This window comes from Aspergillus candidus (assembly GCF_002847045.1).
Source record: "Aspergillus candidus strain CBS 102.13 unplaced genomic scaffold BDW47scaffold_28, whole genome shotgun sequence".
NCBI lineage: Eukaryota > Fungi > Ascomycota > Eurotiomycetes > Eurotiales > Aspergillaceae > Aspergillus > Aspergillus candidus.
In genome coordinates, this window is record NW_020194033.1 from 24,129 (window position 1) to 45,079 (window position 20,951).

The window sequence follows — 20,951 nt, forward strand, 5'->3', positions numbered from 1 at the left end:
TGTTATGCGGAGAACCTTGCGCACCCCCATGGGGTGAGTAGATTACCCCAGATAGTGCGCCGGAGAGCCGGAGACGTGCACGGTGATGACACTCGCGGAACACAACCTCGTCGAGGACGCAAATGGAATCCACCAAAGGCATGGTATGGCCTGAACGGCGCATTCGACGAGCAGCGGCCGCGTGCTACCGGTGTCACTGGCGCAAGGTTCGCTGTGATGCCGCCGTTCTCGGATCGCCTTGCACCAACTGCACGCTGGATGGAAGAACGGACTGTACGCTGCGCCCAAACGTGACAGCGCGCTTCAAAAGGCTTCAGCAAAACGGGATCTCACAGTTCGGCGCGTCAGCCGAGATCATCCCGCCCACGACCCCCGGGTTGAGTGCATATGAAGCGGCGCCAGAAGTCATCTCATCGCCATTGCCAGAAATCCGGGTCCCGGAGCCATCGACGCAGACAGATCTCGCGGGAGGGGCTGGTATGAGTTTGTGGAACGGGGCTGGGGACCCTCACAGCGTCGACAGTCTCGTGGTGGAAGACAGTGGCGCCGCAGTTCCAGGACAGTACTTCCTTGCCTTAGATAAACTATCGTCTCTTCCGATGGATGATGTGCACGTTCTGGTCACCAATGGCTCACTTGACATCCCTCCCAAGGACCTGGTGGATGTGTTTCTGAGGAAGTATTTACTCGTTATCCACCCATCGCTGCCTATCCTCAACGAGGTCCAGTTCTGGAATACCTACCTGCACGCCAATGAGAATCTCGACCCCAGCCAGAAGGTGTCACTGTTCGTGTTTCAAGCCATGCTCCTGGCAAGTTGTTCAGTAGGTCACTACGGACTGTTCCACGATGTCGTCGACGTCTTCCTAATAGTCTTCTTCCCTAACTAGTTCGTTCCGGTCGACGTTCTTCAGCAGTGGGGATTTGGCAATGTGCACGAGGCCAAAAGGGCCCTTTACAAGCGAGCCAAGGTAACGCATTCTTGCGCGGAGGCTCCCATCACCCTAGAGTCGACGAGTCCCAGCTCGCTCAACTAAGCCGACACAGGTCCTCTATGATACGGGCTTCGAAAGCAACCCACTAGCCAGAGCTCAAGGCGCAGCGCTGCTCACCTTTCACACCACGGCCGAAGACCCCGAGGCCACCATGACGTGGAACCTCTGTGCCATTCAAAATGCGATCGCAGTCGGCCAGGACACGCATGTACCAGATGCAGACGCCACCCGCATTGCGAAAAAACGGCTGATCTGGTCGGTCTTTGTGCGCGACAGGATCCTGTGGCTGGGGCGACATCGGCGGCCGCAGTTCATTTCTGCCAGCTTCAACGTGACGACCGGTTACCTGGACGAGGACGACGTCGCGGACGAGATCATGTTCTCGCCAGTGTATGGGGCCGACGCGAAACGCTCGCTTCTGAAGATCTTCCAGGCCCAGTGCCGGCTCGCGGTGATCCTGACGGGGGTCATCTCTATCGCCTTTGCGAGCTCAGATGGCTACGTCCCGCGACTGTCCTGGCAGGGGCTCCAGCAGAGTCTTGCAAGAGTCGAGCGGCTGAAAGGTCAACTTGCGCTGTGGAAAGACGAAGTCGATGTCCAGGTCCCGATGCACAACCCGGAGCACGAGATCATCGATGTCAATATCAACCTCACATTCATGTACTATCAGTATGTGTCACGGATGGAACACGGTCCGATCAATCAAAAAGGATACTGACGAAGACCAGAAATGCCCGCATGGCACTATCCCACCACCAGACCCTGCTCGTCGAAGAGCACATCGATTTGATTCAAGAACGCTCCGCGACAATCCTCCTTGGTATCGCCAAAGACCTCGAGAGTTCCATGTCGCATCTAACGCAAACCATGGCCTTCTTTGCCTCTCGACACCTCCCCGAAAGTATTCCCCTCAGCGTGTAAGTACCTCATATCTAATCCTCCAGATCACCATCTTACAAGCAACGGAGCGCCATCAGTCTAGCCAACTGCGGTACTCCATTGATCCTCTCCGCCATCGACATGCACCTCTCCCCATCCTACGCACACTCCATCAATCGCCAACACAGCCTCAACAACTGCACCGAAGTCATCCGCCAGTCTCGCAAAGCCTACGACGTCACCGAGCTCTTCTCAAAAGGCACAAACCACATCCTCCAGCTGGCCTACGCCATCACCCAGAATCTCTTCCGCGACACCAACAACGCCCCCTCCCCAGCCCACCACCCCGAAAATGCGCCCTTTACCAACCTGCGTGTCACAGGCTGGGTCCACGCCTTTTTAAAACACCCGCGCGCATACCTACTGCTGTCGACCTGCATCGACAGCAGCCTCGCGACCGGCCATCTCCCGCCAGATGGATCCTCCCTCCCCGCGATCGTCCGCCAGACAGTGCCGCTCACTCTGGGCGTGTCTAGGCTTCCGTGGGCGATCGACGTGCCTATTCCCTCCGCTGGCGGCAAACGGCGCCGTATTGGCTGTGCGTCTAGCCGTGACGAGGGGGCATCGCAAACCCCCCTCGACGATACCTGGTACTGGACACTTTTGCACAGCCGGGAGGGCGAGGGATCTGAGTCGGATTGTCAGGTTGGGAGAACTGCTGAGTCTTGGCCTGAACAGGAGGAGCAAGGGAAGGACCAGGAAGAGGATGGGGAAGACGGTCTGGACCGGAGTCTGGAATTCTTCAACTTTGATACTTGAAGATAAAGTATTAAGGGTGTAGTGAAGTTTGCGACTCTAAGGTCTTTTTTTTTTTTTATCTTTGTTCTAGTGATTTGTTAGCTCCAGTATAGAGCTAAAATATAAGGCTAGTTTATTGGGGTTATCTTTCTAAATATTATATACAGTATAAAACAGGAGGACATGTAGGGATTCTAGAGATCACAGATCCACTGTAAAGAGCAGAAAGATGAATATGAAGGAGAAGAATAACAGGAGACATATGCACCAAGCTAGAAAGTTATAATCACTTCATGGAGGAGTCCTTGATATCCATCAATATCGAGAGCTATGATCTATCGTGCTAATACTCTCATGACTGCCACGGCAAAACGTTGATCAACGATTAGTATAGGGCATAGCCTGACTGATTTTCCAACAATCAATTGCACATGAAAAGTGAGGCACAGTAGTCGACCACAGAGGGTCGATGGATAGTCAACTCTATGCCAGCTGTGCATCAGACACTACATGACCCCCAGCCTCACACCGATAACCACCGTTTTGTTTGATCCATCGATAACCTACAGGGCACACCCCCATTTCTCTCAATTTTTTCTGTGCTTTCTCCTCCTGCCGCTGCCTTTCCTCTCTCGCGGCTTTCTCCTTCTCAAGCTTCTTAAGAATCGCCTCCTGCTCGCGAAGTTGAGCCAAACGCTGCAGTCGAGCTTGTTCGTGGCGTCTTTTGTCCTCGTCATCGGGAGCGGTAGGGGGAGCAATAACCGGTTCTTTCATTTTCTGGAGAATCTCCCGCTCCCTTGCCTCGGCTTCCTGCTGCTTTGCGTCTTCCTGTGCAAGGGCGAGGGCCGCGGCTTTGTCTTTCTGTAGTTGATACCAGACCTCATCGCTGACGCCAGCATCTCGCGGTTTGGCTTCGGCTTCCACCAGTTGGTGCTGCGTTTCTTCGTCGTGCTCTTCGCGAACTTCGATCTTTTCTAGCAACGAGGATTGAATGCTCGGTGTGCTCATCTTGGGGCGATGCGAGGTTTGAGATAGCGGGGCGGGTTGGGTCTTCTCTGTGCCGTCCTGGCAAAGAGACAGTCGCTTGGGTAATGGTTTCTCGCGGGACGCTCGATCATTGACCATGTCGCCAAGAGCCTCCAGTACATGCGATTCTGTCACCACCACGGCGGTGACACCACTAGTCTGTAAGGCCTTTCGGAAAATAGACTTTGCTAAAGTTTCAACATCGCGAGCATTTGCCCACCCGGTTGTATGGGAAAGCGTCTCGAAGTGCTGGGTCACCGTCGTGACAAAAGTCTCCTGCGGTCTTTCCAGTGCACCTAGGTCAAAACCCACGTCTCCGTTTTCCTTGGAGCTGACGCTCTTCTGCCGCTTAGATAAGAGAGTGATCAGGAGCTGAACACATTGTCTCGGGGATAAAGAGTGGAACTGTATAGACTCAGGGAATCGACTGGTTAGGCCCGGGTTGATGGACATCAGGTTGTTAATTTCATCGTCATAGCCCGCGAGAATGATGATCAGCTTGTGGAAAAACATAGGCTTGGTAATACAGTCGACTAGCTCGTCCATTGCTTCTTTGGCAAAATTTCCCTCGGCCAGACGATATGCCTCGTCGATGAAAAGGACTTTGCCGAGGGCATTCTCGAGCAGTTTTTGGGTCTTCGGACCTGTCTGTCCTACATATTGACCCACCAAGTCCGTCGCGGAGGCTTCCACTACCTCCGTTGAGGCTAGTAGACCCATGTTGTAGTAAACTTGGCCCATCTTTTTTGCGGTGCTTGTTTTTCCCGTGCCTATAACACATCAGAATTTGGGGATACGACCAGCTTGAAAGATACTGGTAATAGCTACTTACCTGGTGGCCCGCGGAAGAGGAAGTTGTAAGGTACCTCCTCACCAAGTTCCATATTTAGAGCTCTGAGGCGCCTCACGAGTTGTTGGTAGTCTTCCAGTTTGGAAATTATATCCTCGGCCCCCACCACGCCTTCGAACAGCTCTGCAACATTGGCCTCTCTATCAGCGCGATCATGGTCCTCGTCAAAGTCCGGGGCATCAAACACGGCTGCTAATGCATAATCGACACCCGGCAGGGAAGAGATCCGCTTCTGCAGACGCATCTTAGCAGAGTTCAGGAGGATATCAATCTCTCCTGCATTCCCGAAGTTCAGGCGGTTGCGGGCACGCTCGATCATCTCCAGTGCCACTGCCCGGCCACGCTCGGTGATCCCAAGGTCAAGCCCTTTAAGCTTCAGTGTCAGGATAGAATCCATCTGTTTCTTGGTGAAGTCTTCGAATACAAAGGCCTGGTCAATGGGAAACCGTCGACTGAGACCCGGATTGACGTTATGAAACATTTGCTGCATCTGGTCCTTGTAACCCAGGAGTAGCACACATCGATCTTCACCGGGCGTACTCTGGACTTCGGCCACGATGGTGTCGACAACGGCAGCTCGGTATGGGTCGCTTTGGGAGGTTCCTTCGGTGGAGGTCCCTCCCGCGAAGAGACCGTAGGCTTCGTCAATCACCAGGACTTTGCCCGCTGTCGAAGAGAGAATTCCTTTGGTGTTTTTCTCCGACTCGCCCATTGCACTCCCGATCAGATCGGAAGGATTCTTGATTACCACTACCGAGTTTTGTCAGATAGCCCGATGACAAGCTGGCATCAATATACTCACCTTCTCCGTTGGATAACAACCCCAGATCAACCAAGATCTGACCATACAGCTTCGCCACGGTCGTTTTCCCGGTGCCGGGAGAACCCAAAAAGACCTTGTTCAGGCCATATTCGATGGGATGTTGTTCACTGAGCTCCCGCTTGTAGTTCCAGCTGATGGTACCTAGGAGTGCTTGGATCGACTCTTTGACGGCATCCAGACCGATCATCGCTTTCAGTGTCTTCCACGCCTTCGAACCCTCCAAAGCTTGGGTTGGCTCTGGTCCAATCAGATCCTCCCTCGTGAGAAGGAAATTGTCGACTAGAGACTTGGATCTTCGCCTCGCTTTCTTCAGTCGGTCAGACTGGCGGTCGGCAATTTTAGAAATGACGTTCTCAATGGCTCGTGCATTTCCAAATCCCTCGCTGCCACGACCTCGTCCAACACGGCGAGACACAACGCGGCAGAATAACCCCCCAAGTCCACCCTCCGCCTTCATCTGCTGTCTCCATCTCGACTCGATTCCTCGTCCTAAAATCTTCAGCAGCTCGCCGTCGTCATAGTCGTGGAATTTAAGCTCATGTGGAAAACGGCTCGGCAAGCCAATGTTGTGAGCGAAGAACTTTTCCATAGGCCTCTGATACCCGGCCAGAATGAATACCATTTTGCCGGTGAGATTCTCCACCTCGGCTAGGAGGAAGTCGAGGACTTGCGTGCCTCCAAAACTGCTCTGGGTCAGTTGATACGCCTCATCGATGAACATAGCCCCTCCGCCATTTTCCAGAATCTTGTCGAGGATGTTCTTGCATCCCGAGACACCGTCATTCGCCAGCCTGGAACCTGTTGTCTCGACGAATTCTGCCCCAGGTATCACACCCATGGACGCGAGGAATTTCGCGTACAGTCGTGCTACTGTCGTCTTACCCGTGCCGGGGTTGCCAAGCAACACTGTTCCAAACCGCTCACGGTCAAGCTTGACATTTTGGGAAACGGCAATATCGACCTTGGCTTTGATGGCCAAGAACTTCTCTTTGACAGACTCGAGTCCAATCATTGCCATCAGCTTATCGATTTCATTGCTTCTAGCATTCATAAACTGCTTTTGATATTCCCAGTCATCTTCTGATGGCGACGATGCCTCGGGCTCTTGGGGCTCGCTGGGATCCTCTTGCACATCGGTGCTCGGCTGACCAGATGTCGATTCAGGGGTCGCTGGCGGTGTGATTTGTGCCCCGGCATTCGTGACGTTCACTTCGTTGGTCGTACGTATTGGGGATATGAGCTGTTGCGGGACATTCCGAGTTTTGGGAGACTTCAGATTCTCGATCTCCTGTTGATGCTGACGGAGAATATTCTGTCGCTCCACGTCGTCCCAGGCGTCTCGCTGAGTGCGCTTTAGATGAGCAATCTCAGACTGCGCCTCAGCAAGTTGTTCCGCATATTCATTTTGTTTTCTTTGACGCTCTGCATCCAGCTGGAGATCTCTCTGGCGTCTGCGTTGTTGCTCCTGGTCTTCGTTGATACAACTTCCGCATGCGCTCCTAGTCTTGGAACAGGGGGCTGTACGGCGGTGTCCACGAGAGCATTTCCATTCCACCATCGTGGGACAGTTCATTTTTGAGTGATCTGAGAGCTGGTGACATCTAGAGGGGCAGTCGTGGGTACCGCAGTTCAGTTTTACGCCACTTTGATGAGTGTCAGTACTGCCGTATCAAGCGGATTTTGGCCGCGGGGGGTAATGGAGGGGTTGTGGTACCAGGGTTCAGAACAGCCACCGTCTGGACATTCCTTGTCGAAGTCTATAGCATTTTTCAAGACGGCGGTAGTCCGGGGGTGCTGCTCGCACCTGACAGGCAGTCCATCGTAGATATGGCCATTGGTCTTCAGCTGGTCCAATAGCGGTTTCCAGCATTTTTTCCCTTGTCTACTCGATAAGAAAGTATCGGAGTTTCCAATCATGATTAAAACATCACGGGCGCGAGAAAGCAGGACGTTAACTCGCTCAGGTGCTGCCATGAATCCGATGTTGCCTTGTTTGTTACTTCTGGTAAGTGACGCAATGACAATATCGCTCTCTTCACCCTGGTAGTTATCTTTGCATTCCATGTCAGCGCCTGGTAGTCAGCAACCGGATCTGATTCCACCTACCGATCGTGGAAAGCTTGATTGGACGCTTCCCTTGATTCGCACTGCTCTGTGATATCAGACCCGCTCGAATCAGGTCGTGTGAATCCAGATCATTCAACACTGGATCATTCTGTTTGCTCAATTCTCCCCTGAGAAGATGGAGCTGGCCCAGATACGGGGTCAGCACGACCACCCTGTCAGTACCATAACCCTGCTGTCCCAAGTACTTTACGATCTTTAAGACGAGCGAAGCCTCAAAAAGATTGCTTTTACTTTGTGTAGAGCCCTCGTCCCCTTTTTCGGAAACATTGCTCAAGTTCACTTCTGGCTGCTCATGCTGGATGAAGATAACGCGGTCCTGCAGGCCTCGCGGTGGCGGGCGATCCCGTGTCTTTGCACCATCTTCCAGGTCGGAATACATCAACCCACGAACCAATGTCGAGATCTCCGGGCACATTCGGTGCTGCTTTCGAAGTCTTGTGTGGGGGTACCCAGCGTGGATCAATCTTTCAAATAGCGAGACGTTGAGCTCATATCCCTCCCCCTTCTCTCGGGTAAGAGCGTAATTATTCACCTTTGGTCGCAATTGAAGGTGATCTCCGATCATGACCAGCTGCTTGGTGCTCTCGGTCATCGCTGCAAGAACATGGGACTCGAGAATTTCTCCCGCTTCCTCAAGCAGAATGATCCCAGGTGCTGCTTGGCGAATCTCATCGAAGAACATGGCTGCTTTTGTCGTGGTACAGCCAATTATCCGTTTATTTTCCAGAATGTGTCGAGTCTTATCTCTCCGAAGGGTATCTAGCATTCTTTGTGAGCGATTGAATTGGGATGCGTGGGCTCCCAACGTTGAAGCCTGTTCCTCCAACAAAGCTCGGGTCCACATGCTATTCTTCTCCTGACGTGCGGGCAGGTCCAGCTGCCACACAGCTCGACAGCTCGAAGGGATCAAATCCTTGAAAAACCCGGGCCCTTGGCCCCTTATCCATTGCTTGTAAAGGTGGTCTTTTTTGATGGCCCGCCCCTTTTTACCAGCAATGGTCATGCCGTTCGCATCTTCAGGAACACTTAGGGCCTCGAAACACTCCTCATCTTCGAATTCGAGGTATTCTAGAATCGAGGCGGCATTAGCCCCCGTTTCTTTGTATCTTGCGCAACTCGTTATCAAGTCAGATTCCTGTTCGCTGGCATCGCTCTCAACGGCATTGATCTTATTCCATGTTTGGGAAGACCGCTTGAAATTCGCACTTTGTTCCTTCAAAAGAAGAGGCTCAGTACGAGGGGTTGACTTTGGACCTATCCGGACGATCGAACTGTGCTTGATTCCAATGTCAAGCAGATCCTCCAGGAACTGGTCCAGAGCGTGGTTGGTGTAGCACATCACTAGGATCTTCTCCGTCGTCTGATCGTGGAAAGCTTTCGCCAGCAGTGCGCCGATGAAAGATTTCCCGGTGCCTATAAATCAGTCGGCCGGTTGCTACATCAGAAAAACGACCAATAGGGTAGATATAATATGCGAATTGGCCATACCTGGGGGGCCTTGTATCAGGCTAACGCTCTGCGTGAGACCTGTAATCAGAGACTGGAGTTGCGACCGGTCAATCTGGACAGGCTTATCGATGCCCAAGGGGCCTGAGATGTCGCTGTCCACCTTTCCCTCTAGTTTGGAGACAAGCCTGCCGGGCACCAAGCCCGACATGCCAACAGGATTGCCGTCTTCGTACAGAAACAGCTCCTCCTTGAGCGGAAGGATGGCCATATCCTGCAACCGTTTCAGGATCGGCTCGTATGCGAAGACCGACGCATCCACCAGGACAAAGTCGACGTCGTTGTACATCTTCAAGTATAAGAGACACTTCTTGAGTGCATCTTGTCCTGAGACCCGTAGCTTAAGAACCGGAGTCTTGAGCGCGAGCGACTCGATGTCTCGTTCGATCGTCGCAAAGGCCACAATTTCGTCCGCCCGAAGCACACAGCCAAGGGCATTGTGCTTCAGGGTGTTAGGACTTTTCTTAAGGTGTTTTTTACGGACTTTACCAGTCATCTCTCGAATCGTCTCTTGTCCAGTCCTCCAGGTGACCCCGACGGCACATGGTTTCAGATGTCTTTTACCCGTATCTCGGCAGGCGACTGAATCAAGGGCAAGATTCCCCAGCCGCCGGGTTGGTCGATGACCCTTCTTCTTACCCTGCGCGACTTGCACGCTTTCACGTAGATCGGATATCATGTCCTCTCGCAGAAGGCGAAACTGATTGTCCAGGTGTCCGGCGACGCGCTGATCACCCACTAATTCAAGGACCTCGTCGGCACGACGATAGAAGGGTCTTTCGGCACAGGCAAATTCGTCCGCGGTCGGAAGAATGGCAATTTGGCGAAAGTCTGGAAAGTCGTTGTCGTGGCGTCCACCAGCGGCAATACTACCCCCTGGTTGTCCGGTCGTCTTTGCGGAAGATTTCATCTGCAGAAGGTACCGGATCTTGTGTCCCAGATTTCGCAATTCGCTGGAGGAAGACATGTGGATTTCCTGGTCGTCCACGATGCACTGGGCATCAGCCATGACGTCGACACCGGATGACCTTGGTAATGAGAGCAGCTCTGTCGTCAGCCAGGCCAGGGCCAAGACACCATCCTGGTCTAATTTACGATGGGTCAGCGCGTCGCGAAAAGCTAGCCACACAGTGCGTGGCTCGGCGATGATAAGAAGGATTTGCTCCAGATATTGCCCATTGCAGAGCAGTTTCACCTTGGGATCGTCTAGGTAGCGGACAAACTTCGCCGTGTATTGGTTGATGAACGGCGGAGTGATGTCGAGTCGTAGTCCACCACGAAGGGCATCCAGGGCTTTGGGTCTAGCGACGAGTCGCTCAATCGTTTCGCCGGGGTCTTTGTGATGAAACAGACCTTCCAGAAAACGTTTGAAGTCATTAACGCTGCGGATTTCCACCTTACCATCAAGAACATCTCTGTAGAACCTGATCAACCGCTCCGACCGAGCGTCCAATGGAGGCATTGGATCGGTATTTGACCACGATAGAATCGCCCACAATGGAATCAGTAAACGAGCAAAATCAGAGTTATAAGTATTACCCCGTCAAAGAACCTCGATTAGCAGCCAACCTAGAACTAGGATAATGACTTCCTCGCGCCGTGACGACAGCCATGATATATCCCCGCCATGCAGTCATACACCCTAGATGTGTTGCTTTGCCATCTGATATAGCGGCATGCCTCCCGCATGCGCTAAACGCCCCTCACTTTGCCCTGATTCACATCATCCAATAAGTCCATGAAAGCGAGCATATCAGCGCGCTTTGCTAACCACACCAGCGCATGATGACCCAATCTCCCGCCTATCCGGTGCAACCAAACGAAGTGGGCGCTGTTGGGCATGAGGTGGAAGACAAACATGTCTAGGGACATGCATAGGTAAAGTATGCGTTGGTCATACTAACCCGGTGGTCGCCGCAGCATCCCCGTACTTCTCCGCAAATGATATCTTAGGATGGATATGTTATCATCCGGATAATGCCCATTGAATGGGCCCAGTCGCTGATACTGGGATATGACATCCTATCGCGATCGACGTATATGCTATGGCTATAAATATCTCCCTGGTGTTAGATCATGACGCCACTTGGCCCACTTAGAACGAACGCTCTCAAAGATCCAAGCAGGCCTGGGTACTCACATAGTTCCGGACGAGTCGGTCATGACTAGTGGCAGAACAAGCAATATGACATCCGTGTCCTGTGGTTACGGGGCAAAGAAAGGACGGAGAAAGATCAAGTATGGTCCAGGACAACTTCCGCATCTGATGCGAAGATAGGAGAAAAACATGTGGAAGTGAGTACCTACAGGCAGTGGGCGTGTCAGCTGACCTACAGAGTCCTTTCCCTCATATTGAACCATCTTGTATCTCAACCATCTGCAACCATTTCAGGAGATTGGATATCATCAGTATGGACCATTTCTGACTTGTTTTCATCATACGTTTCCACACAATATACCAGACAGGATAGTGAGATCCTATATGCCGCAGTAGGCTTTTGACAGAAGCATCCTAGAGGTTTGCAGTCGCGTACATACGATATGCAGAGAGGTTCCTTCCAACGCGATCTCCAAGTAAGGCTTACCTTATCGAGAGGATGACAGACAGTCAACCATGGGTTGATTGACGGGAAGGAGGAAAGGAGGAACGCAAGGGTAACAACCCACACACTCGACACAGTGAATGTCAAACACAACGAAGAAAAGCATTCTATCATTACCTGAGGGCTGCCAAAATATATTATAGACTGACATGCACCATAGGGTATAGTGACAGGGTGATAGCTACAGAATCACACTATATATATATGAACATGTATACACATATATAGTGCCGGTTTGGGACAACTGTTTACAAGAATAACACAGTATACGACCTAGTATGGCGGAGTAATCTCCATCCTGACCCACTCTCTGGGCAATTTTGATAGCGTCATTTTGATATCCACCGATCTGCATGAACAATCAGCCTTCTACGGGGTATATACTATAGAATATTGTAGCCAAGAAATAAACAGTATTTTCCCAACCATAGTGTAGAATAAATAAGAAATATATACATCAAGAAAATCACTAAATATCATTCAATAACAACATGGTATCAATATGATCTCAGCCAGACGATCCCTGCCTGCCTCATTTCCGATCCCCACCCCAGCCCCAGTAGTTCGAGACACAGAAGACCTATCATTTGCTACCAGATCCAACAAGCAAACCTTTCCCAAACAAACGAACCTGGACTAACGAAAACAGGCTGAAAAATAAATCAATAATCAAAAAAATCCTACCCCTCCAGCGCCCTCTTCTCCGTCATCTTCTCAAACCCTGCTATCCCTGATCAAATCAGGGAAATTATTCCCCTACCGCCAACCCCTTCAAGATAGCCTTGGCTTCCTCGACGTCGTCGTTCTCCGACGGCTTCAGGAGAAAGCTCTGCATGAAGGCTGTCCAGCCGCCGTAGCCTTTGACGATGGATCGCTCCTCGGGGGTGAGGGAGGGTTCTGTAGTAACGTCAGACATCGGACGTTTTGTTGGTATTGGTATTGGTGGCTCTCTCTTTTTTCTTTTGCTGCCGTGGTGGTGGCGGGATATAGGATGGATCAGGGAGGGGAGGAGCGTACGGAGACAGTCGGTGCTGGGCATTTTTATGTATATTGTATAGTAAAGTGGATGTAGTGTGGTGTAGAGTGGCGTAGTGGTAAGGTGGGTTTGAGATTGTTGTAGATGTGGCAATAGTCAGTGGTGACTTCTTCTTATAAGAACCAGATCGGACAGCCACCGAGTTAGGGCAGAAAGACAGTAAACTAGTTGGCGGGAAGTATGAAAATGGAAGATCAGGCGGGGCTGGTTGGGTGGAAACTGGAAACATATCGGATGATGAACCCCCTCGTGAATATGATAGAGTTTGGGTCGGCGAGCCACTAATGGACTGGTCACCGTGACTCATTTGACTAGTATTTATTCCTCATATTTGGCCTGTCGACTTTTATTCGTGTTAATTTTAGAAGGTTGTATATGTCTAACGTCATCCTGGAAGATGATAGATATATAAAGTAATATTTATATACCACGCGAGGCTCTGCTTACTACCAGCCACCTACTCCATCAGCCCCAGCTGCGCCGCAACAGCAAACGAAGCCCCCGTCTTCGCCTGCACCTCCTCCACTTCCACGCCCGGCGCAAGTTCCGTCAGCGTCAGCTGGCCTCGTGCCCTGTCGACCTCAAACACGCACTGGTTGGATCAATGTCAGTGGCTTCCCCATCCAAATAAGGCTAGTGGGATGATACGCACAAGGTCCGTAATAATGGTACTAACGCAGTTCGCCCCTGTCAGAGGCAGGCTGCACTCCCCCACGATCTTGGGGGACCCGTCCTTGGCCGTGTGGCTGGTGGCTACCACGATTTTGGTTTTGTCCGGGTTGGAGATCAGATCCATGGCCCCGCCCATGCCTTTGAAGACTTTGCCGGGGATCATGTAGTTGGCGAGGTCGCCTTTCGCGCTGACTTGGAGGGCCTGTGATTGTGATTCGTTAGTTTAACTGTCGTCATGGTATCTAGATATGGTAGGACATACACCTAAGATGGAGACGTCGACATGACCGCCTCGGATCATGCCGAAGGACTCGCTGCTGTCGAATATCGAGGCTCCCGGTACCAGAGTCACGGTCTCCTTGCCGGCGTTGATGATATCCCTGTAAGCGATTAGCCGCTGACAAAAAATAAGGTGAGGTGAACTTACGGGTCAACTTCGTCTTCGGTGGGATACGGGCCCTATATAGCTCTCAGCTCTCTGCATCATCAGGTTCAATGATTCGAAAACCCACCATTCCCAAAATTCCATTTTCCGACTGTACCCACACCTTGACATCTTCAGCCAAGAAAGACGGCGCAAGGGTAGGAATGCCAACGCCCAGATTGACATAATACCCTTGTTTGAGCTCCTTTGCAGCCCTCCGGGCAATTCTGTTCCTCTGCACCAGCGCAGCCTCCGGAGCAGATTTACCCTCGCTCGCTTGGTCGTCCGACCGCAGCTTTGTGATCTCAATGTGCTTGTCTTCGGCCGCAGGAACGATTCTGTTCACGAATATGCCAGGAAGATCGACATCATTTGCATCAATAGATCCTACCGGCACAATATTCTCTGCTTCAACGATGGTCAGGGCTGCTGCCTTGGCCATGATGGGTCCAAAGGCTTTTGTAGTGTAGCTAGTCAACGTCAACAATTGTCAATCGTTCTTTCAATGTAGTCCAACTCACCGGAACACGCAGTTTCCGGCTTCATCAGCCTTCCAAGCGCGGAGAATGGCAACATCCCCTGTGAGCGCTGTCTCCATCAAGTATGTCTTGCCGTTAAATGACCTCGTCTCGCGGACTCGACCATGCTCCAACACCTTGCCAGACTCGTCCAGCCGGGCCGGGATCTTTCCATCTTGCAGGAATGTATCTATCGACGTCAGAACAATTTGAGTCGTATCTCACCCCAGCAAAACATATACAATCAAATGAAAGAAAAAGAAAAAGAAAAAGAAAAGAAAACATACGAACGCCGGTCGGCGTAAAAAACGCCGGAATCCCAGCGCCCCCACACCGTATCCTCTCCGCCAGCGTCCCTTGCGGACACAGCTCAACAGCAATATCTCCCCCCAGATACTTCTTCTCCAAGATCTTGTTATTCCCCAGATAGGATAGGATCAGCCGGCTGACCTGGCCCGTCTGGATGAGCGTCGCGAGGCCGCCCTTGTCAGGGACGCCCGCGTTGTTAGACACCGCCGTCAAGGAATGCAGGTCTTGGCGGCCTCGACGCGCGATGGCTGCGATCAGGGTTTCTATATAAATGGATAAGTCGTTTGTCACCAGGGGGTTCTCGAATCACACTATTCGGGGGGTTAATGGTGATCCACTCACCCGCGACCCCGCATAGTCCAAACCCCGAGCTGAGGATCAAGGAGCCGCTTTGGAGGTCTGCGACGGCTGAGTCTGCGGTTTTGAAGAGTTTGGAGGCGCTTCTGTCTATTTTTGGGACTTTGGAGTTTACTGATGGCGCGGTGGAATATGCTGCCTTGATGCTGGTGCTTGTTACCCTGAACAGCGAGCGCTGTCTGGCTCTAGGGACTGCTGTGGCGAGAACTCGGGGGCGTGCGACGATCGCTGTTCTCCGCAGTAAGACCTGAGCCGGGACATGGAGTGTTGCCATGATGGAATGGATGCGAAGGGACTGAGATAGGCAATGATATGACAGTTGAAGCAATACAGACACGGTGAGATGAAGAGTCCTGAGGCAGCCCTCGGCGATCGGGTTTATCTCCGATCTACTGTGGGTCAATTTGCGCGTTGTTGGTCGGCTTATTTAAGTCTTTTCTACGAATTGCTGGTTTTTGTTTCGGTGAAGTAACATCGTCAGATTCAAAGTTTGCCTCCAGATTATCACAGTACAAAAAATGACACGCGGGAGAAGATCCAGTCGACACTGGGAAAGTCCCAATCGCTACCATGCTGGCCCATCGACTGCGTCCTCTCAACACCTTTCACCAAATTAACCACCTGTATACAAGCCAACGGACCAGAAATGGATGCGCACCACATCCTGTCACCTATTAGATAGCACGTGCCCTATTAGACAGCACGTGCGCCGACACTTATGGAAAAGCCACCCGCAGGTTCACCAGGACCAAACGGCAGGTTGACCGGACCATCGTCGGGGGTCGTTCCAGGGCATGCGCCTTCAGGGTGCCCTCTTCGGAGCGCCCAGCGCTTTCGAGCGGCCGCCATGTCCCCAGTCACGATCGGCGTCAAATCGGTCACCCTGGAAGGGCAAGCGGTCGAGGAAGAGGGCCCCGTCGAGCTTGATGTTCGGGAAGCGGTGGTGGGAGGCCTACTCGGAGAAGGAACTGCTGTTCCGATGGCAGTTCCCATGAGTGGCGGTTGAGGGACACTTGCGTTTAACGGCACCCGGTGGTAATAGTTGATTTGGTCTGCGTGTCGAACGGGGCCCGTCCCGGTGGAGATTGGAGACAGGGACGGCGGGAGGGCGATCGACGGGGGCATTTCGAAAAAGCGATACCTATGATGGATGTCGCCGGGTAGGGCCATGACAGGTGCTACTATCGCGACTATGGTGAGGAAGCTGAGCTTCATGCTGAGCTTCATGGTGGTCGGACTGGGGTAGGCGCGTGAGACGGTCAGAGGGCAGTTCAGGATTCTGACATGACCGGCGATGGTGTAGGTGGGAGGAGATGTTTCTGGCTTCTGTGTGCGTATGTCATGTAGACGCAGGCGGGGTCTTCGTCTGGAACTATGGATGAACAGTGGTTCTATAGGGCAATCTGGCCAGGGCTATGCAGGTCATCGCGGACGAGGTCGGAAGCATCTCGAAAGTACTTCATGGTTGAGTAGACATGACGTTGCGAGGAGCATATATAGGGTTTGGACGTGCTATTGGTGTATCGGCATCACTTCCGCACCTATTGGCGTCGGGGAATGTTCCACACAGTTCTCAACAGTTTGGCCATGAGCGGGGAAAGTTGGCTCGAGGCCAACCTTCAGGCAGTATAGGTTCAATGTCCCAACCTATCTGCACCTCGCAGGAGCACGGCGGATGGTAACCTTTATTAGTATCTATCGGCGTTTCCCAACAAATCGCGCCACACCAGGATAAACTTTCGTAGGGTTAGTACCCTGAAAATTTAGAGTAAAGCAGTATTGCTTAGTATAATAAATCAAAGACAGTTCTCCTTGGTTGGCGTCAGTCTGTGTTTGCACTAGGTAGCGGAAATATATCGAAGCGGTAGGATGTCTTTATTGGAGAGGAGTGAGCAACCAAAACCCACTGTCAAACAGTATGTGCATTAAGACCAAAGAAATAATCCAGACTCTCAAGCTACTAATTCAAGCAAGCAAGACTCCTCAGCAGTGAAAGGAAGCCCACCAACGTGGATGTATTCAGGCTTGAAGCATCAACAATGACGTCACTTTACAAACCAGACAAACAACCCAGTCAAGTCACCTGACCGCCCCAGGCGGCGACAGGCCGAGTCATCCATCGTTCAGGACGGATTACAGCCTCACCATCGCTCCGGGTATCCCAGTTTCTGACGCTGTCTGAGGGATTTCCCTTCAAACAATCAATTTCATAGTTTGAGAAGGATCATGGAGGAAGAGCGCGACCCCCAGAGTGAGGACCAGGCGCCTCAGCAAGGGCCGCAGGTCGACACAGCCGATCGCCCCGATACAGGCCAATCAGAGGCGCCAGAATCTACTGCAAATGAATCCATTCCCGCCGCGAGAGACGAGGCCAGCCGTCTCAGGGAGCTGCATACCGACATCCGTGACCAAGATGATCTCGAGAGGGATATCTCCTATCAGGTATATGATCCCCCGGGTTTGGAATGATGGGTCTTCTGACTGGGATGCAGGCGGATAAACTGCTCATGGAGCAGGCCGACCAGCGGGATCACAAGCGACTAGAAAAGACCGTTCTTGAGAAAAAGTATGTTGCGCGTCGATGTTCTCTCTGGATTAGGCGTTGATAATGTTCCACCAGGAAATTGGAATCACAAATCCTGAGACTACACCAACGTCTCTCCCAACCGGTGGGGACGTCAGCCCGGACTCGTATACAAAATGATCTAGAAAGGCTAGAGGCGCGCAACGAGGAGTTGACAGGTGACCTCAAAGACATTCAAGACCGCATCGACGGGAGGCAGCGCGATCAAGAGACTGGCACCCAGGCCACCGGCTCGGGGCGAATGCCTCATGAATCGCGTCGCGACTATCTCATTCGGACGGGAAAGATTACGCCGTTTTCGCAAATGAGGACCGGTACCAGCGATGGTCCTCTTGCCAGTCTTCGTGACACTCTCATTGACGTCGAAGATGAGCGCGATGAAAATGAGGCACTTCAGGAGTTGGAGAAGCGGCCGACGGTTTCTCATCGAAACCTTGTTCGTCCTGGGTTTGGGTTCGATGAAGCGAGTGAGTCAAAGACGACGGAAAGTGCGGCTCGCCCCACGAAGCGACGCAGACTGCAGGAGGACAGCGCCGCAACAGCCTCTATTGGGGAACGAGAAGACTCGGAGAAAGATGTAGGACCTCTTCCCGAAGAAGCGCCTTCAGATCATGGGTCAGAAAGCTACGTGGAATCGGAAGGTCAAATTTCCGAAGACGAAGAATTTGAACCCGAAGAGACGAGAGAACGGCCTGTTGCACGAAGCAAAACCAAGAAAGCCGTGGACGACTTGGAAGATTTCAGCGGCGTAGATGACGGGAACGAAAAGGGTTACCAAGCAAGGCTTCAAGGATGGGTCAGTTCCCGGAGCGCAGCTCGGGAGCGTGTGTTGGCGGAGCAGAGGCCAGCCGGGGATGGCGCTGAGCAGATGGACGACAACGCGTCCGAAGAATGGTTCAAGCCCCATCCCACCGTGCCGGATTTAGACCTCGACAACGGATTTCGCCTACCCGGCGATGTACACCCCCTTCTGTTTGACTATCAGAAGACGGGCGTTCAGTGGCTGTGGGAATTGCACCAACAGCAAGTAGGAGGGATCATCGGAGATGAGATGGGCCTCGGCAAAACGATTCAAGTCATCGGGTTTCTCGCCGGCCTCCATTACAGTGGGAAGCTCTCGAAACCGGTCATCGTGGTGTGTCCCGCCACCGTCATGAAACAATGGGTCAATGAATTCCACCGCTGGTGGCCGGCGTTCCGCGTGTCTATCCTCCACACCTCCGGTAGTGGGATGGTTAACATTCGCAACGAGAGCAGGCGAGAAGATGCGTTGTTATACGAGCAGTGGAACTCTGCTGGCTCGCGTGGGATGTCCAGTGGATTGAGAGCTGGCAGAAGAGTCGTGAAACGAGTGGTGGAAGAAGGTCATGTTCTGGTAACTACCTACTCTGGTTTACAGACATACGCGCCTCTTTTGATCCCAATAGAATGGGGATGTGCTGTTTTGGATGAAGGCCACAAAATTCGCAATCCAAACACCTCCATTACAATACACTGCAAGGAGCTGCGGACCCCGCATCGCGTCATCCTGTCAGGAACGCCGATGCAGAACAATCTGACAGAGCTCTGGTCGCTGTTCGATTTTGTGTATCCTATGCGTCTGGGGACGCTGATCAACTTCCGAAACCAGTTCGAGTTCCCTATCCGCCAAGGTGGATACGCCAACGCTTCCAACCTGCAGGTGCAGACTGCAGCCAAGTGTGCAGAGACGCTGAAAGATGCGATCAGCCCTTATCTTTTGCAGAGGTTCAAGATCGATGTGGCGGCGGATCTTCCCAAAAAGAGCGAACAAGTGCTTTTCTGCAAACTGACCAAGATACAAAGACAGGCGTACACCGCGTTTCTGGGCTCAGAGGAGATGCAGTCTATCCTCAGGGGACGCAGGCAAGTTCTGTACGGAGTTGATATCTTACGGAAAATCTGCAACCATCCCGATCTTCAAGGTCACAAACTGCAGTCAGCCCAAACCAACTACGGCAGTGGCTCCAAATCTGGCAAGATGCAGGTCGTTAAGTCGCTTTTGGAACTCTGGAGAGAAACGGGTCATAAGACGTTGCTGTTTGCGCAGCATCGGATCATGCTGGATATCCTGGAAAAGTTCATTAGGGGGCTATCTGGGTTCAAATACCGTCGAATGGATGGCACCACGCCCATTCACCAACGGCAGTCTATGGTGGACGAATTCAATAACGATCCAGACATCCATGTCTTCTTACTTACTACGAAGGTAGGGGGATTGGGCGTCAACCTCACCGGCGCGGACAGAGTCATCATCTATGACCCCGACTGGAATCCCTCCACGGACATCCAAGCTCGAGAACGTGCTTGGCGGCTTGGACAGAAACGTGAAGTCACCATCTACCGGTTGATGACGGCCGGGACCATTGAAGAGAAGATTTACCACCGGCAAATCTTCAAACAGTTCCTCACCAACAAGATCCTCAAGGACCCTAAGCAACGCCAGACATTCCAATTAAGCGATATGCACGACCTATTCTCCCTCGGAGAAGATTCCCAAGGCGCAACGGAAACCAGCAAAATCTTCAAAGACGTCGAAGTTACCTACGACGACAATAAGAACGACACCACCGCCCAACCCGACGCATCAGCCGCCCAAGACGAGAAGAAAGACATCAGCAAAGTAGTAGGCGTCTCCTCAATGGAGCAATTCCAAGGCGACCCAGACCAGTCAAACAACCAAGATTTAACCAACCCAGACGACAAATCCGAGTCTCGAATCATGGAAGGCATCTTCTCCCGCTCAGGAGTCCACTCCGCCCTCGAGCACGACCAAATCATCGGCGGCAAGCGCGTCGTCAAAGCCGACCCCAAGATCATCGAAGCAGAAGCCAAACGCGTAGCCGCCGAAGCAGCGGACGAACTCCGGCGCGCAAGCGAAGCCGCACGCTCCGTCCCCATCGGCACCCCAACATGGACAGGCCAGTTCGGTCTTGCTGGCCGCCCTGAAGACCACCGCCGCCTCCCCACCAGCGCACCCTTTGGCGGCGGGCGCGGGGGCAGCAGCGCTGCCCGACGAGCTGGCGCGGGTCCGTCCTCGGCTAGCCTTCTTGCGAATCTGTCTGCGCGCACGCCGACGCCGTCGTCGTCGCGAAGTGGAAGTAATAGCCCTGCGCCGGCTAGGACGCCTAGCGGGATGGACTTCATCACGTTGATTCGCGATTTCATTATGAATCATGGTGGGGCTGTTTTCACGCAGAACCTCATTGACCACTTTAACCGCTATTGCACGACGCCGCAGCGGTCTGCTGAGTTCAAGGAGATGCTGAAGACGATTGCCGTGCTGCAGAAGGGGGGGCGCAATGGGAGGGGGAGGTGGGTATTGAAGCCGGAGTATGCGAAACGGACGTAGCTTCCTTTTCTTATTCTATTCTTGGGTAATTTTCTGGGCGCGCTTCTTTTCTTTTTCTTTTTTTCTTTTTTTTT

The 20,951-nt window shown here is 52.4% G+C and overlaps 6 protein-coding genes across 6 annotated transcripts; 2 read left to right on the forward strand and 4 right to left on the reverse strand.

The window, feature by feature from the left end:
* Positions 1 to 140: 140 nt before the first annotated feature.
* BDW47DRAFT_118090 (Zn(II)2Cys6 transcription factor) lies at positions 141 to 2,861 on the forward strand (the record flags this gene model as incomplete). The annotated part of the gene is made up of 5 exons (XM_024815166.1): positions 141 to 824; positions 1,048 to 1,664; positions 1,724 to 1,912; positions 1,973 to 2,524; positions 2,840 to 2,861. The coding sequence occupies 5 exons, from the start codon at positions 141 to 143 to the stop codon at positions 2,859 to 2,861; spliced, it is 2,064 nt and encodes a 687-aa protein (XP_024671219.1).
* A 216-nt stretch (positions 2,862 to 3,077) lies between these two features.
* BDW47DRAFT_132091 (P-loop containing nucleoside triphosphate hydrolase protein) lies at positions 3,078 to 10,466 on the reverse strand (the record flags this gene model as incomplete). Its single annotated transcript, XM_024817479.1, has 6 exons — positions 3,078 to 4,468; positions 4,531 to 5,298; positions 5,351 to 7,014; positions 7,086 to 7,422; positions 7,478 to 8,911; positions 8,987 to 10,466. The coding sequence occupies 6 exons, from the start codon at positions 10,464 to 10,466 to the stop codon at positions 3,156 to 3,158; spliced, it is 6,996 nt and encodes a 2,331-aa protein (XP_024671220.1). The 3' UTR covers positions 3,078 to 3,155.
* A 1,889-nt stretch (positions 10,467 to 12,355) lies between these two features.
* Positions 12,356 to 12,646, reverse strand: BDW47DRAFT_126410 (uncharacterized protein; the record flags this gene model as incomplete). Its single annotated transcript, XM_024816548.1, has 2 exons — positions 12,356 to 12,504; positions 12,625 to 12,646. 2 exons carry the CDS (start codon positions 12,644 to 12,646, stop codon positions 12,356 to 12,358), a joined length of 171 nt encoding a protein of 56 aa, XP_024671221.1.
* Positions 12,647 to 13,073: 427 nt separating this feature from the next.
* On the reverse strand, positions 13,074 to 15,220 carry BDW47DRAFT_107126 (3-oxoacid CoA-transferase). The gene is made up of 8 exons (XM_024812927.1): positions 14,909 to 15,220; positions 14,545 to 14,829; positions 14,261 to 14,447; positions 13,828 to 14,209; positions 13,743 to 13,774; positions 13,578 to 13,695; positions 13,296 to 13,517; positions 13,074 to 13,235 (listed from the first exon to the last, which is right to left on the reverse strand). Exons 1-8 carry the CDS (start codon positions 15,195 to 15,197, stop codon positions 13,101 to 13,103), a joined length of 1,650 nt encoding a protein of 549 aa, XP_024671222.1. The 5' UTR covers positions 15,198 to 15,220; the 3' UTR covers positions 13,074 to 13,100.
* Positions 15,221 to 15,375: 155 nt separating this feature from the next.
* On the reverse strand, positions 15,376 to 16,855 carry BDW47DRAFT_107130 (uncharacterized protein). Its single transcript, XM_024812928.1, has one exon. It carries the CDS (start codon positions 16,148 to 16,150, stop codon positions 15,617 to 15,619), a length of 534 nt encoding a protein of 177 aa, XP_024671223.1. The 5' UTR covers positions 16,151 to 16,855; the 3' UTR covers positions 15,376 to 15,616.
* A 57-nt stretch (positions 16,856 to 16,912) lies between these two features.
* On the forward strand, positions 16,913 to 20,878 carry BDW47DRAFT_38615 (DNA-dependent ATPase RAD26; the record flags this gene model as incomplete). The annotated part of the gene is made up of 3 exons (XM_024818880.1): positions 16,913 to 17,365; positions 17,416 to 17,489; positions 17,544 to 20,878. The coding sequence occupies exons 1-3, from the start codon at positions 17,150 to 17,152 to the stop codon at positions 20,875 to 20,877; spliced, it is 3,624 nt and encodes a 1,207-aa protein (XP_024671224.1). The 5' UTR covers positions 16,913 to 17,149.
* Positions 20,879 to 20,951: the final 73 nt, after the last annotated feature.